Source organism: Haliaeetus leucocephalus, unplaced genomic scaffold (genome assembly GCF_000737465.1).
Source record: "Haliaeetus leucocephalus isolate CR32 unplaced genomic scaffold, Haliaeetus_leucocephalus-4.0 Scaffold428, whole genome shotgun sequence".
Taxonomy (NCBI): Eukaryota; Metazoa; Chordata; class Aves; order Accipitriformes; family Accipitridae; genus Haliaeetus; species Haliaeetus leucocephalus.
In genome coordinates this window covers 1,953,111-1,968,912 of record NW_010972864.1, presented here as the reverse complement: position 1 = coordinate 1,968,912, position 15,802 = coordinate 1,953,111, and the positions used below count along the sequence as shown (strand labels likewise).

Genomic DNA, 15,802 nt, shown 5'->3' with positions numbered 1-15,802 from the left:
AGCATTGGAACAAACTGCCCAGGGAAGTGGTTGAGTCACCATCCCTGGAGGTATTTAAAAGATGTGTAGATGTCGTACTTAGGGACATGGTTTAATGGTGGAGTTGGCAGTGCTAGGTTAACAGTTGGACTTGATGAACTTAAAGGTCTTTTCCAACCTAAACTATTCTATGATTCTACATGGTAGGACATTTAGATGAAATGTTCTGTCTCATCACCACTTCCTGAAGAGAAGCTTGTAAGAATGACAGGAGCTCTTTTCCATTGCTCAACTGTCCTGAATTGATTAAGGCTTTTCTATCTGAAGTCTCTGTTATACAGAGAAACCACCCAGCAGTTCTTTAGAAGGTACTTTGCTAACAAAATACCCCAATCAGAGACCAGATACAAACTCCAGCTCTTGGTCCATTCACTTAAGTTTGAGCAACAAAGAAGAATAAATCATTCTGAAACTACCTTGTAGGAGACTGCAGTCCTATAATGGCTAATCCAGTTTCAGCCATGCTCCTGATTCATTTCCAGAAGAGCAAAGCAAAAACAGTAAAAGAGAGAGATAAGACAATGGAGTGGCAAAACCAACTAAATAGAAGTCACAATCCCCCTTTTTCTGCTAGTTTTTGATTCTTCACGGACACATTTTTGACAGGCAACTGTACTTTATGTATGAATTAATGCTATAATCCTTTTCTTCTTACTTTTTTTCCAGATAATGAAATTGGTAACTCTTCCACAAGTAGGGGATATGCATACAGCTTATATTGTCTTAAACAAATTTACAATATTTGATAACAAAAACTGTTAAAACTGCTGCTTCAGTTTAATATGATATATTCTGTTAGGACATTATTTTTAAAGTTAGTGTTGTTCCAAGCCATTTTTTGTTATCTTTTTCCCGTGCTGGATCCCACTTGCTAGTTCACATACACATAATTTGACGCAATCTGATTTCTCGTGACGTTGCATCACCTGGTTCTGGAGTGACTAACTTTGGTGTTCCATTCTGATTTAGTTGATTTTCAATACATTTCTCTAGATCCTTATTTATAAATTTTTAACTTGCAGGAAAATACTAAACTGTCACTGTTTACATTGATAAATAAGATTATTACATTGTTTAGCAATAGGAGTTTAGAATATCGGTAAATATAATAATGCACTTAACAGGAGTACGGTGATTGTGTCCCCAGCTTACTCAAAAGCAAAGGCTGATCCCACCCTTGTTATTACCTGTTAGGGGAGGAAGCTGTGCCAAATCTAAAGCAGATCTCCTGTCAGCACACTTCAGATAACAGAGTGCAAAAATTCATTCCTTTACCACCCTCAGGGGTAATTTTGCTGATTCTACTTAACTTCATTTCACCACAGAAACCTGCAAAGATGGTGACATATACCTAACAGAACAGGCAAATCTTTCTCTTTTCTGCATAGACACATACTGAAGGCTACAACTTCTCTCTTAATGTCTGTAAACCGTATCCCAAAATAAAAAATGATGACTTATCTCAGCAATAAAAACCAAATGGTCATTAGTTATCAAAATGACAGGATTATTATGATTACAAGTAGTTGTTTATTTTGTTCTCTTCACATTTTTTAATTAATAAAGGAATAGCAATCTGTCCTGGTTTCAGCTGGGATAGAGTTAACTGTCTTCCTAGTAGCTGGTACAGTGCTATGTTTTGAGTTCAGTATGTGAAGAATGTTGATAACACTGATGTTTTCAGTTGTTGCTCAGTAGTGTTTAGACTATAGTCAAGGATTTTTCAGCTTCTCATGCCCAGCCAGGGCACCTGACCCAAACTGGCCAACAGTGTATTCCATACCATGGGACGTCCCATCTAGTTTAGGAACTGAGAAGTGGGGGGCAGGGATTCGCAGCTCGGGGACTGGCTGGGTGTCGGTCCGCAGGTGGTGAGCAATTGCCCTGCGCATCATTTGTACATTTCAATCCTTTTATTACTACTGTTGTCATTTTATTAGTGTTATCATTATCATTATTAGTTTCTTCTTTTCTGTTCTATTAAATCGTTCTTATCTCAACCCAGGAGTTTTACTTCTTTTCCTGATTTTCTCCCCCATCCCACTGGAAGGGGGGGGAGTGAGTGAGCGGCTGCGTGGTGCTTAGTTGCTGGCTGGGGTTAAACCACAACACAATCTAAAATTACTATAGTTCAGAGACAAAAGATATCAGTACTTCCAGTTCATTGCACAGCATTACACTGGCTTCAGAATAACATACTTCATAAGCACATACTTCATCAGAGATACCAGTCTATCCAAGGTTAGACTACAGGAACCTGCAACTTCAACAAATGTTATGAAGTATAATTTCTTTTTTTTTCTTTTTTTTTCTTTTTCCCTTTTTTTAAAGATATCTGCATATTTTTTTGGAGCAATGGCTTATGGCCTCAGAGCACAAGTGACTTAGGAAGCAAGACAGCTGCTTTTAAGAGTAGGCTGACTTGTTTCCTCTCTCAGGTTCTGGGGGACCTCTGTTCTTCACTAAGAGAAACAAAATGTTTTATAGCATAGCCCAGTTTCTAAAGAATTTAGGTTCTTGATTTCTTTGTTAACAAGCCAAATACATTAAAGGCAATGATGAAAATGCGAGGATCAAAATATATTCCGTGTGTCTACTGCTGCTCTGCTCTACATGTGGAGTAGGTTACTTGTGTCCTTTGATTACAAGTCCCAGTGTGAAAACACTCTTGACATCTCAAGGACTTCAACTGCTGCATCAGTGCTAAATTTTTGATCGTGACATGTAACGACTGCTGCTGCTCTAACATTTTCTGAATTACAAAGCAGAAACAATTGTATTCAGTTAAGTGATGGGATACAGCCTCCTTGAAGCATAGCTAATAGTCAAAGAGCAAGAATCACAGGTTCTTTAGGTCATGAGGTATGCTGAGGCATCACTCTCAAGGGAAAGGACAAAATCCTGCATTGCAAAACTCTTCTGGAAAGCCACATGAAAACTTGTTCATAGAATAAAGGAAGTGTACACTTAGCAAATGCTTACAAACAAAAATAGGAAGAGAATGCAACTTCTCTAACCAAAAGTGTCCACAAGACAGCTAGCCAGCACTTCATGTTCTCTCTGGAAGAAACAGCATGAAAATACAAACATATTTCCACTTTGATGGTCTGTTTCTAGCCATTTTAAGGGATGCGGGGATTCGTTTTGCTCACTGATTGGATGACCTATATGGTCTATTTCATTTAGACAGCATGTAGTTATCAACAACTTTTTTCTTCCATTTGAGGGGTTTGGTTTTTCTAACAGACCACACTGAAACATGAGGTTCTTGGGGACAAGGATCAGTTGGGATTACTGGGAAAAACAGTAATAATAATAATAATAAAAAAACCCGGACACCTAGCTTTCACATACCTCAGACTGAACACCCAAAAGTTCAGGCCTTCAGAATCACTTGCTGATTCTGAGCATTCAAAACTTAAAGGATGCTCTTTGGAAAAAGAACATGCATTACCATCAATGGAATTGCATCTTGGGCAGCTGCAGCATAACTTCTCACAATTCACCTGCTTCCCATATTAATTGCCACATTTTCAAACTTTCATAAAAGCAACAGAAACTTTGGAATACTTAAGTCAATAAGGTACTGGAAGTGAATGACAAAATTTTTATTTTAAAAGAGTCTCTCCATAAGACAGACAAACTATGAACAAGAAATACTTGTGTGACCCAAAAAGAGCAGGACCACTATATACTGTAATATATGGTTCTCATTCCCTGAGAGGAATGCCATTTTATTATCACAAGTACAGATGATAAAAGGCTGAACCCAAGAACTTTACTATGCAGACAAGGTAATGTAACTGCATAACATTGTTTCAATAAATCAATCAGCAGTAATTTTTTATTATTTTTTTTTAAATCACATTTTTCAGTGGTACTTTTCAAGTTACTGAAATTGTTAAGGAGTATCTCTGTTGCTGTATCACACTCTGGAGTAGTTACTTTGATTAGATGAAGTTTGCCTTGGGAAAGGTTTTCTGGGGTACCCATGCTGGATAACTATAATGAACAGTTCAGTGTAAGAACATATTAGCAGAAAGATGTATACTGAACTGGAGGTCAAATAAGCTAGTCTTACAAATACACCTTTAAACTATGTAAGTGCCACTAGAGAAATGTCATTAAAAATAGTCACAGCCCTGACATTACTATATGAGCAAGCTACATAAGGTATACCTGACCTAAGAAAGCACCTGTGAGTCAGCTAGTAATTAATGGATCACAAAGTTTAGAAATTAACTTGAGAAAAAAAGAAAAAAAATCCAACAGATCATTAAAGTCCATCCTCCCCAAGTGGAAGATATCAAAGGAATCTTAAAAAAGAAAATTTAAATCCCATCTAAATAGCAATATGACAATTAACTGACGAAAGGTCCTGTTAATTTTTATGTAATGCATTAGAGAAGTCTGGAAGCTATTAATAGTAGAAAATTCAAGTGTTTCTGATCATATCATTAACACTTGTTTTTTTCCCCACTCTACACCAATGGAAGTCACTTCAGAATGGTTACTAATGTTCACTACTAGCTGTAACAGTCCAATTTCAAAATACCTATATTCTTTGTTGAAATCACTAGTTCCCTTAGCTATAAACCACTTAATCCTCAGCTTTTCCACAGGCTCCTAGAGTCCCAACAGTCACAGAACAATCCTCAAAGACATTTTGAAGTAATCTCTTCACATTTCTGTTTATTGCCCATGTCCAGTCTTTCTTATGTCACCAACCAGACCTCATCTAGCATGAACAACTGCATAACCAGGACCAGGCCCTCCAAGGCCATATAGCACTAGGCCACATGCTTTCCTTTTAGGTATAGAAAATCTAAAACTTCATAAATTACTTGGTCTATGAACCAGGTCTCACCCTCAATACAACAAACTAGGGAATTCAATTCCTAATATAAGACAGATGTTTGAGTTCAAACCCAGAAATGGAGAAGCTAAGTAATCGTGCTGGTTTTGGCTGGGATAGAGTTAATCTTCTTCACAGTAGCTAGTATGGGGCTGTTTGGGATTTGTTCTGGAAACAGTATTGATAATTCAGGGATGTTTTCATTACTGCTGAGCAGTGCTTACATAGAGTCAAGGCCTTTTCTGCTCCTCACCCCACCCCACCAGTGAGGAGGCTGGGGATGCACAAGAAGTTGGGAGGGGACACAGCTGGGACAGCTGACCCCAACTGACTAAAGGGATATTCCAGACTGTATGATGTCATGCTCAGCAATAAAAAGCTGGGGAAAGAAGGAAAGGGGGGATATTTAGAGTGATGGCGTTTGTCTTCCCAAGTCACCACGTGTGATGGAGCCCTCCTTTCCTGGAGATGGCTGAACACCCGCCTGCCGAGGAAAAGTGGTGAATGAATTCCTTGTTTTGCTTTGCTTGTGTGCGCGGCTTTTGCTTTACCTATTAAACTGTCTTTATCTCAACCCACGAGTTTTCTCACTTTTGCCCTCCTGATCCTCTCCCCCATCCCACTGTGAGGGAGGTGAGGGAGTGGCTGCATAGTGCTTAGTTGCCAGCTGGGGGTAAAACACAACAGTAATCCACATTTTAAAATTAGTCAACCATCGTCCAGTGGGAGGGGGTGGGATGGGGAAATGGTTCCAGATGTTGCAATGCCCTCCCAACAAGGAGTTGAAACATGTAAGAATACAGAAAACTTGTGTCTAAGCTCTACTTCAGAACAGCAGAAGAAATCACAGAACAAGATGAAAATGTATATATAGCTTTACTGAATTCTCTTTTCAATACAAAACGTCTGTTGTATTGGATAAGGCAATAATGTCCATGTTTTCTTTGTATAAATATGTGCAAAATAATCTTTTATAGTTTTTAAAAATAATTCAGTGTTCTGTTCTCTTCTTGTTGTCCTTCCTGATCTTTTTGCTCTTTCCTGCTTGTTTAGATGATTCTTCCTGAAACGAAAAACAAGCATTTCAAAATTTAAACAACATTCTTACATACCGTGAGTATTCTCTCAAGGTCACCCATGAGAACTATTTTTCATACGATCAGTCCTCATAGTTCACTGGGATTTATGAAAGTTTTGAGTTGTGTAGTATTTATTCACTCAGTTTCATTAATTTGTCTGCTCTTCCTAGAACTTCTTTGGAAGCTCTAGGATCAAAGAGTCTTTGCACTGATCCTTTGCATACCATCAGTGCGTCAAAGCAACCAGAAGATGACGCACATAGTATTAGTTTTCTTCTGGCTTCTTCTGGCAGTGACAATTTACACAAGTTCACATACAAATGCCTTCATTCTAAGTGGCAGAAACTTACCACTGAAGGTATATAGTTGTATTCCACAAGTACGTTTCTTGCACAATTGTTTATATGTTTAAAACGATCTGGTCCTAAGAGAATACCTCCATACCAGCGGGATACCACAACTAACACATTATGAACGTTCAAAATCTGTTTAAAAAAAAAAGAAAAGAAAGGAAGAAAGAAAAGTTGTTATTTTTAAATTGAATTAGTTTTACTGTTGACACCAATTTCAAACACAGAAAAAGTCTACTACCTTGCATTTTTAAGAAGAACTTACAATCAGGTCTGTGTCACACGTATGTTATCAGAGGACAACAAATAGTGACGAGTCAGCAGTTGTGGTAAGATTCCCTTTCCAAGATCCTACCCAAAGGTAAATTCAAAGTAAAATGAGTCAATATATCCCTTAGAAAGGGTGCAAAGCCTCAGAAACGCAAATGTGCACTACAGTTGCTCTGTCATGTGTCAAAAGCTTCAGGCATTACTTAAAGGGAAAAATTACTGAGTTAGATTTATTATTCTTTGATATGATGAATTATTATTTCCAGAGTACCTCTGTCACAAAGCAGTGTCTATCCACATTTTCGGAAGTGTCAGTGGATGAGGCTAGTAACAGCCAGGGGACAGGCATTATACATATGGATACCTAAAATGCCATAAGGTAGTACTGTTGCCACATGCAGGACTTGGCAACAGCACAGGGATAATACATAAAAACCTCTGCATTTTCTAGGTTTGAGTCTTAGTCCCTTACAACCAAGCAGTTGCTTTCTGAATTTAAAAAGGCATAAAGTCCACACAACATGAAATAATTGTATTAGCGATTAGGATTGAAAGGAACTAAATGACCTTTATATAGCTTTTCTAAGACTGTAACAAAATCAAGTAGAGAGTTAAACAGAAAAGATGATTTCTTTTACTGCAGTTAAAGGCAAGAAACATGGAAGGCCTTCAACAGCTTTACTTTTCACAAAATCTAAATGTGATTTGACTAGCTTGAAAGCTAGTATTTATTCCACCTTACAGCAATTCTTTCCTCAAGATCTCCCCATCATCAGCAAACACAAGTAACACAGGGAATGCCAATTGACTTAAGTATCAGAGAGAAACACACATCTTGTCAAAATATAAGATACACATTACTGCGTGGAAACATATAGTGACAATCGCTAGTTAGTATTTTTGCTCAAATTAGTCTTGCACGATTAGTGACCGTAATCCTGAATTTGTCCCTCAAACAAAGGCATCTGAAATCTCTGTGGAATGTCTTCACTTATAAACAGCTTTCAAGTCCTGCGCAGTAGTACACTAATGCACACAGATGGCTTGGAGCCAGACAGAGCAAACACAGTTTTATTTGCATAAAGCTGAGAAAAACACTGTGGTCTGCAAGATACCAGGGTGGTTTGGTAGAGGTGAGAAAAATCCCTTAAGAGCTAGCTATCAATAAAGCCCGTTAACAACCATTCATCACCTCCTTAAGGAGAAAAATATATATATATATGACTAATTTGAACAATACTATTAGAAGATTCTATCATTGTTTGTGAAAACAGAAATATTCTTAGAATTTTAAAATGAAACGGGTAATGTAAAAAAAAAAGAAAGAATGATAGGAGCAGGTTTTGTGACAGGCATTTTCTACTCTACATTCACACATCAGCCTTAAAGTCTATGTATAGCAACTGTTCACAGTAAACAGGATGCCAAACATAGTTGGGAAATTTTTTAACTCTAAGTTCGAAAGAATTAATCTAAAATACAGTTTCTTGTAACCGGAAGGTGCTATCTTGACTGAAGTGCTAGGTTTATCTGAAACAAGATAAGGTTTCTATTGCAAAAGAGTAAGTGTAAGTGCTTATAACAGAAAAACTACAAGACCTATGAACATCTAGAAATCAGCCCATAAACTATTTTAATCTTTTCCCATGGGTGAAAATTGCACTTTTCTGATCCCTACAGCAGTACTCTTCCAAAACAAAAATATTCCCAGTAATCAGGACTACAGATGGAGAGAGATGATCCATATGATTGAGACACATTCACATTTGAAAGGGGAGACTTCATGTCACTTTCTAAACTGGATTTTTACAGAATATTAAGTGCCTAGACACTGTGTGACAGCTTTCAAATGTATACATTAGCATGTTGAGAAAAACCTGATAAGCTCAGAACAAACTGAGGTACAGTAACTGCAAAGTTGTTTCTTTACATTATTTTTATTACAATAATGTTTTCACACTTATCACATATACTGGCATGTATTACATAACGTAAGTTTTCCTTCCCAAGTCAGGTTTGAGTTAGGAAGTTTCAAAAAGTTCAAAATGAAAAAATGTCAAAATATTTCCATCAATTATATTTTTTTCAGAAAAAAAAAAAGAAAGCTTTGAAATAATAATAATAAAAAGCTTTAAAACAGTCTCCAGGAATAAGAGTAGAACACACTGAGCAACAGAATATGCAAATAAGCAAAGGACAGGAAAAGAAAATGCCTGTTGTGAAGGGGACATCGGTCAAAAAAACAAAATTAAAAAGAATGATTAGTGTTCTGATAAAGCTAAGTGACTTGAGGCACTGTATAACATGTACCCAGCTGTCCCCTGTAGTTATGATACTTTATTTATGGTTTTACTAGGGCTTGCATCATGCCAGTGAATCAAAATTTATCAAACTCAATTCACATTTAGCAGCAACTTTGCTGAGGGAGTATTATTTCAACACTTGAAAACTAAAATATATGTGAGCATGAGGGCTAAGGACCCAGAACTGGAAACGCCACAAAGAAACAGATTAAATGATCAAAATAACTTAACTCCTTCACTCCCACTACCTTTTGCATTTGAAGCTCTACTCTGCAAGTTCAAATATAAGTGTCTTTTTATTATGAATATTCAAGGAAACCGAATGAAAAGCAGTGCATAGGTCAGCTGTTACATTTGGTCCATTAGCTTCCTCCAGTCTTCGTTTTCTATATACCTTACACCACATAGTAAGCATAGGAACCAAAACTTATTTATCTTTTAACTGTTCAAACTATTACTACCACCTATGAAACACTACTTGCTTCTATGATCCAAGACTTGGAAATCCCAATTTACTACATGCATGCAACAGTTGTGTTACTTCTTTCAGCTTTGAGAAAGCAATCATCTATTTGGCTATGAACAGAGCAAGAATTAAAATAATCATCTACAAGTTTATTTACATCGTAGTGATTTTTAAAATCTGTTCAAGACTTCCAGAAGTCAAAGATTAATTTCTATGACCTGCATAAGATGAAGAAGACGTCCACCTGCTGCTGTCTCCCCATCATCTTCACAATCCTGTAAGAATGTCTGCTTATCTTCACAGCATATTCTTAAAAAGAAAACAAAGAAGAAAAAAAAAAAAAAAGAAAAAAATGAACATAAAATAGATTTCAAAAATGTGAATCAGCTAACATTTTGACATCATTAATGAAGTCTCAGAGATCTTTCATACACATGTGTATCAATTGTACTTCTCTACTAAGGACATTTACATGAAAACAGGGTAAGGCTTAGGGTAAACCACAAATACTTGCCTGTACAGTAGAACAAGTTTTGAGAAGCTTTAAATAGACTTCAGCTACTGCAAGTTAACTCCAGAGTCATTACCAGCGTAAAGTCCCTAATCAGAAAAATCCTTAGGTTTTTGGCCTACTAATTAAGCCTAGCTGAAACCAACTCTATCAGATACAGATTCAAATTATGGTTGAACACACAAGTTGGAAGAACTCGGACAAAAATATTATGAATAATTAGTTATGTCTATATTTCAGCAGCAGCATGAAACTATTACTGAAATTCGCCTTCAGATTCTCCATGCCATCTCCTTCCTCAGGGGGCACTCCAGGAAACTTTGGGGTATATTGTTTCATGTAGAGGACAGCTGCCTAGGTCTAATTTTCCAGAAGTAACGCTCAGAGGTCTACTGTTTGTTACCAATTGATTTCACAACTTCTGAACTGAGTTAATACACACATGACACAATGACAAAGAGGCTTCTGGTACTAGATGACATATGTGAAGCAGTAAGTATGTTTCTGTTGCTTTTTTGAAGTGTATTTAGGTAGTATGCATGAAAGAAGCCAGATAGATCAGCAGCAGCAGCAAAAGAAATCTCCTCTTTACAGAAACTTTTTACTTAGGTAGACTTTTTGGTAAAGTAAGCTTTCACTTGCTCTCATTTCATGTTTCATTAGGATCACACCAGGATGTGCATGAATGGATCAGTGTCTATACATGCTTTTTCAGATGACTGGCTCCTCCAGTAATGAAAAGGGCTCCTTTTACTGTCACTTACATTCCTCAGAAAACCTACATCACTATCTGAACTGAGACCAATTCATTTCACATAAGCTATGTTCACAAAAGTTGCCAGAGACAGGCCACTGCCAAACACTGAAAATTCATATGCTTTTTGTTTCAACTCTTATTTCAATTAAAAATTTTCAGCTATTTCTAAATATAAGGTTGGGGAATAAAAAGTTACTTCACCCAATTAAAAACACATTTAGTTCAGGATGACATAGCACTTCCATGCTCAAACATACAATACAAAGTATAACAACACATATTCAAATCCACTTTTAGTCTTTTTTTATTCCTAATGCTGCTTTACTATCTTAACATATTTCCTACTATATGTTCTACTTTCTTGACCTCAAATTCAAAATAAAGCCTAAAACCTTTATCATACAATTAAGAAACCTACTCCCATAAAGTTTTAATAGCAAGGAATTTCTTTGATGGATTTTACTTTTCTCATGTCCTGCATTCATTTGTCAAAGAACACTGAAAAAAAAAAAAAAAAAAACCACTATTCATCTCTCACCTGTATGCATATATGTTGTGGGTAGCACTTGCAATTTTCTTATTCTCATATAATTTTTCAAGAACTCTCTTTACCTTTAAAAAAACAGAAATACGCTTCCTTTTATAATGGGAATTTCATACACACCATCTCAATATCACTGCTAAACAAACACCACCTCCTTAATACTATAATGAAACAGTTTTACACTTTGACATAAAAGGAATTAAATATTCAGTGTGGTAACTCAGGAAGCAGCTTCTCAGTACCCTCATGCTAGTTTCAAATCATTTTTCTGAGATACTGAAAACAGCGGTTCCTTGAATTTGTGCATTGTGTACATTCATGATATTGCTGAAGATGTTTAGTAAAACAATTTGACACTTCTACAAGAGAGACAGTAAGATCTGGAAAACATTTTCAATCTGTATTAAGTATCAATTACACCTGCATACTTTTTTCAACTATAACGTTAAGCTGGAATATAACACAACTTGACATATGTTTTCCCATTACACACTGCTTTTATCTATTTCACAAAAACGTGATGTTTAGAAAGCTCTACTACATTTTGAGTTTTTCCTTTTTCCTCAAATGTACTTTTTTTCAGAGTTACCATTTCACAGAGAGAATAATAAAAAGTGTGTTCTATTAAGGGTCTGAAAGCGTCAGTATTTCCCAGAAAACAGATATTCCCACCGTGTCCATCTCTCTGTTCTTCAGAGGTACCAATTTCAAAACATTTATCAATATCAGTTCATCTTCTGTTTCTAATTAAACAAGCCAGCAATTGTTCAACCCTTTCCAATTTGGTCTAGTAAAACAGAGAGCTTTGATCAGACATTGTTTTAGTACATAATACAAAATTAATATTACTTTGAGCAAAACATTACTGAAGCTGAGAAAGCTTGGGAAAACATGCTTGGCAAGTAAATTGCCTTACACTCCAAAGAAAAATGTCTCTGAGGAGTAATAAATATACATATTTAATATCTGTCTTAAGTTATACTGTGCTATTTCGAATTCTTCTGGAAGAAATTCAACTTAGAAAAATCACCTCAAATATAAGACACCTTAATGAAAAAAACTCCTATTATTAACAGAGAACATTGCTTCAGACACCTATTTTCTCCTTTTTTTTTTCCCCCTAAAGGGAAATATTGAAGAAAGACAACTTATATTACTTAATACACTTTCATAAATACACTTCAATACATGGACTTAGGGTACAAAGCATATGAAATGATCATCACTTTTGACATTACTTATTTGTCAGCTACCAGGCTCCTAAAAACATACCTTAAAGATTCATTATACGTCTGTATTAGCAATGAACCTCCAAGACAGACACCTAATAGCTAAGCAATAGTTTATCCTTTTTCCTGTCGTAGCTCTTGAGCCTTATTTTTTTTCCTCCTGTGCCCCTCTATTATTCCTGCTTTAGGGAATTAAGGGATGTAACTCTTTGCATGTCAGTGAGGCACCTGCTCATAAAAGATACAAGATGCTTAACAACAGATCAGTTCTTAGTCCCACCTTACTTAGTCCCACCAATGTCAAGTCCAAGAACTACATACATTTTAAGTGTCAGAATAAGCCAAATTGAGACAAGGTAACATATTCTGTTACGTAAGTAACTATGGTATTACTCTGGCTATCATTATTGAAAACTATATTGGAAGTTAAATTCCACCATTAAAAATACTCAGTAAAGGAATTTACACAGCAATCTGTGTACTTTCTTAAAATAACAATTGTTTGGGGGTTGTGTGGTGGGGTTTTTGGTAGCGGGGAGGGGCTGCAGGGGTGGCTCCTGTGAGAAGCTGGTAGAAGCTTCCCTGGCTCCAAGTCGGACCCGCTGCTGGCCAAGGCCAAGGCCAAGGCCAAGCCCATCAGCAACAGTGGTAGTGCCTCTGGGAGAACAGATTTAAGAAGGGGTACCTGCAGTGAGTAGGGGATTGGAATGTGAGAGCAACCCCTCTGCAGACACCAAGGTCAGTGAGGAGGAAGGAGGGGCAGGAGGTGCGCCAGAGGAGGGGATGCCCCTGCAGCCTATGGTGAGACAAGACGGCAGGCTGTCCCCCCCAGCCCATGGAGGGGAGCGGGGGAGCAGATGCCCACCTGCAGCCCACGGAGGAGCCCACACCACGGCAGGTGGATGCCCCCGAAGATGGCTGTGACTCCATGGGAAGCCTGTGCTGGAGCAGTCTGTGACTGAAAATCTGCCCGTGGAAAGCACCCACGCCAGGGAAGTTTGTGAAGGACTGCAGCCCGTGGGAAGGACTCACATTCATGGGAGCGACCCCATGGTGGAGCAGGGGACAAGTGAGGAGTCCTCCCTCTGAGGAGGAAGGAGCGGCAGAGACAACATGTGATGAACTGACCACAACCCCCATTCCCCGTCCCCCTGCACCACTGAGGGGAGGAGGTAGAGAGAACTGGGCATGGAGTTGAGCCAGGAAGGAGGGAGGGGTGGGAGGAAGGTGTTCTAAGGTTTGGTTTTTACTTCCTAATATCCTTGTTTTGATTTGATTGGTAGTAAATTAAATTGATTTTGTTTCTTCCCCAAGTTGAGCCTGTCTTTTGCCCATGACCATAAGCGGTGAGTGATCCCTCCCTGTCCTTGTCTTGACCCACAAGCTTTTCTTTGTATTTTCTCCTCATCCCACCAGGGCTGGGGGGGAGCAGTGAGCAAGCGGCTTTGTGGTGCTTTGTTACTGGCTGGGCTTAAAACACGACATCAGTGAATATCACTGCAACATATAGATTATGCAGATAAAGTATTATGGGCATATACTAATCTCCTCAGCTGATAAGGAAGCTAGGTTTCACTACAGGTGCAGTGTTTACCCTATTCCTCACCTCTTCTGGCTTCCTTTCAGAAAAATTAGTCCATACTACAGCAAAGCTTCCCTGCAGTCTGAAGACCAATCACCTCACACTGTACAGCAAGACTCTGAAACAAGATGGATTTGACACTTGAGGAATTGCTCTATCTTTATACTAACCACATACCAATAAGTCTTGACTGGAAATTCCTAGGTTTATTGAATTGTATATATTGTCTTTAAAAAAAAGTCATAAAAGAAGAAATTAAGAATGTCTTTGCATGCAAAAGGGAAATTACTAACCTGCTTTAAGTGAGTACAATTTCTTGACACAGACCTGCCCTTTTGGAAACCCATGTCTATGGGTACAGAATTCCTCGTAAGTTGGAACAATCTTACTCATAATCATGATCAAAGAGCATGAGTTTTTTAAAATGAGAAAAGGACATTAAGACAATGATTGCAATTTCTTCCCTTTCTAAAGCAACACAGTTCATGGGGACTCACAGTTCATAGGGACTGAGCACAGCTAAGAAAGCCCCTGAAGTGCAGTGCTACTTTAATCAAAATGGTAATGTACCAGGTATTTTAAAACACTGAGTTATTCCACATTAACCTAATGAATAAAATTACTTTCACTTTGCAAGCAGGAAAAGAACAGCTCAAAAAAGCTGAAAATGTGTTCAGAAAAGCTCAAGTTGCATCCCGACAGAGAAAAATAAGATAGATGACAAGATAGATGTGAAAAGCACAGCACATTTTTGAAGGTGTAAAAATAAAATTAGTAATAATTTTTTTCCTCAAACACATAAGAAGCTGAAGCTTACCAGAGACCTGTACTGCCAGCAAATAAATATAATATATAAGAGAATCACTTAGAGGAGATACAGCTATAGCACAAAAACCTAAAAGAATGTACAGTGTGTATGATCTTAAAAGGTCAGGCAACGATGATATAGTGGAGCCTTACCACAGAATAAGGTTGAGCAAGCTGATAAAATGAATAAAAACAAATCAGCAAAACCAGATCATATTTCTGTAAAAGTTTAAAGGGAATTGGAGTATGAAGCTGTTGAACTATAGAAAAGGTATCTAACCTACCAGTTAAAACTGTTTCTGCAGCACAAGGTGACTGATGCAATACCAACATCTCAAAAGTACTCCAGGAAGGATGCAGGGAACTAAAGACCAACAAGTCTTATGTCTATATTAGACAAACTAATGAGGGGGAAGCAAAACCCCCAAAACCACAGACAGCTTAAAATGTTCCAGCTTTTGTGTAGAAAAATATGCCTCAAAACCCTGTCAATCTGTCAACACTCTTTCAGAGTCACTGAGCACGTAGTAGATCCAGCTTACCTGGAATTTCAAAAAGCATTTGACAAGATCCCTTACCAAAAATTCTTAAAATAAAAGCTAGAATTGGATAAAAGGAAAGAAGAAAATCCTCTCAAGGTTTAACTCTCAGTTAATGACAAGAAAAGACAAGTAGATCAGTAGTTTCCCCACTAAACAGGGATCATCAAAGAAGACTGATGTTAATAGATGCAAAGTGATGTACAAAGTGACTCCAAACTAGTTATTAGCATCTGCAAAAAGAGATCTTGGAGCTATAACAGACATTTCTATGAAAGTACCAGCTCAGTGCTCAGTAGAGGTCAAAAAAGTAAACTGAAAGGTATTACTAGGAAAAGAACATGGAAAAAAAACTTCACACCACTCTATAAATCCTTGGAGTGACTGCATCTTCAGTGTTGTGTATAGTTCTAGTCTGCATTTCAAAAACATTACAGCATACATTACACGTACCAAAATAGACTGGGGGGG

General features: G+C 37.5%; 1 protein-coding gene across 4 annotated transcripts in view; it reads right to left on the bottom strand.

Moving 5' to 3' along the window:
- Positions 1-5,753: 5,753 nt before the first annotated feature.
- The window catches only part of IMPACT (impact RWD domain protein), a 19,309-nt gene continuing 9,260 nt past the window's right edge, over positions 5,754-15,802 (bottom strand). For 2 of the 4 annotated variants that reach the window (XM_010574342.1, XM_010574343.1), the window contains exons 8-11: positions 11,169-11,242; positions 9,581-9,671; positions 6,324-6,458; positions 5,754-5,957 (exon numbers count right to left, since the gene is read on the bottom strand). In XM_010574342.1, the coding sequence (XP_010572644.1) occupies positions 5,886-5,957; positions 6,324-6,458; positions 9,581-9,671; positions 11,169-11,242 (372 nt within the window). In that variant the 3' untranslated portion in view covers positions 5,754-5,885. The remainder of the gene's footprint in view (positions 5,958-6,323; positions 6,459-9,580; positions 9,672-11,168; positions 11,243-15,802) is intronic. The other 2 variants (XM_010574341.1, XM_010574345.1) reach the window with 1 other exon arrangement.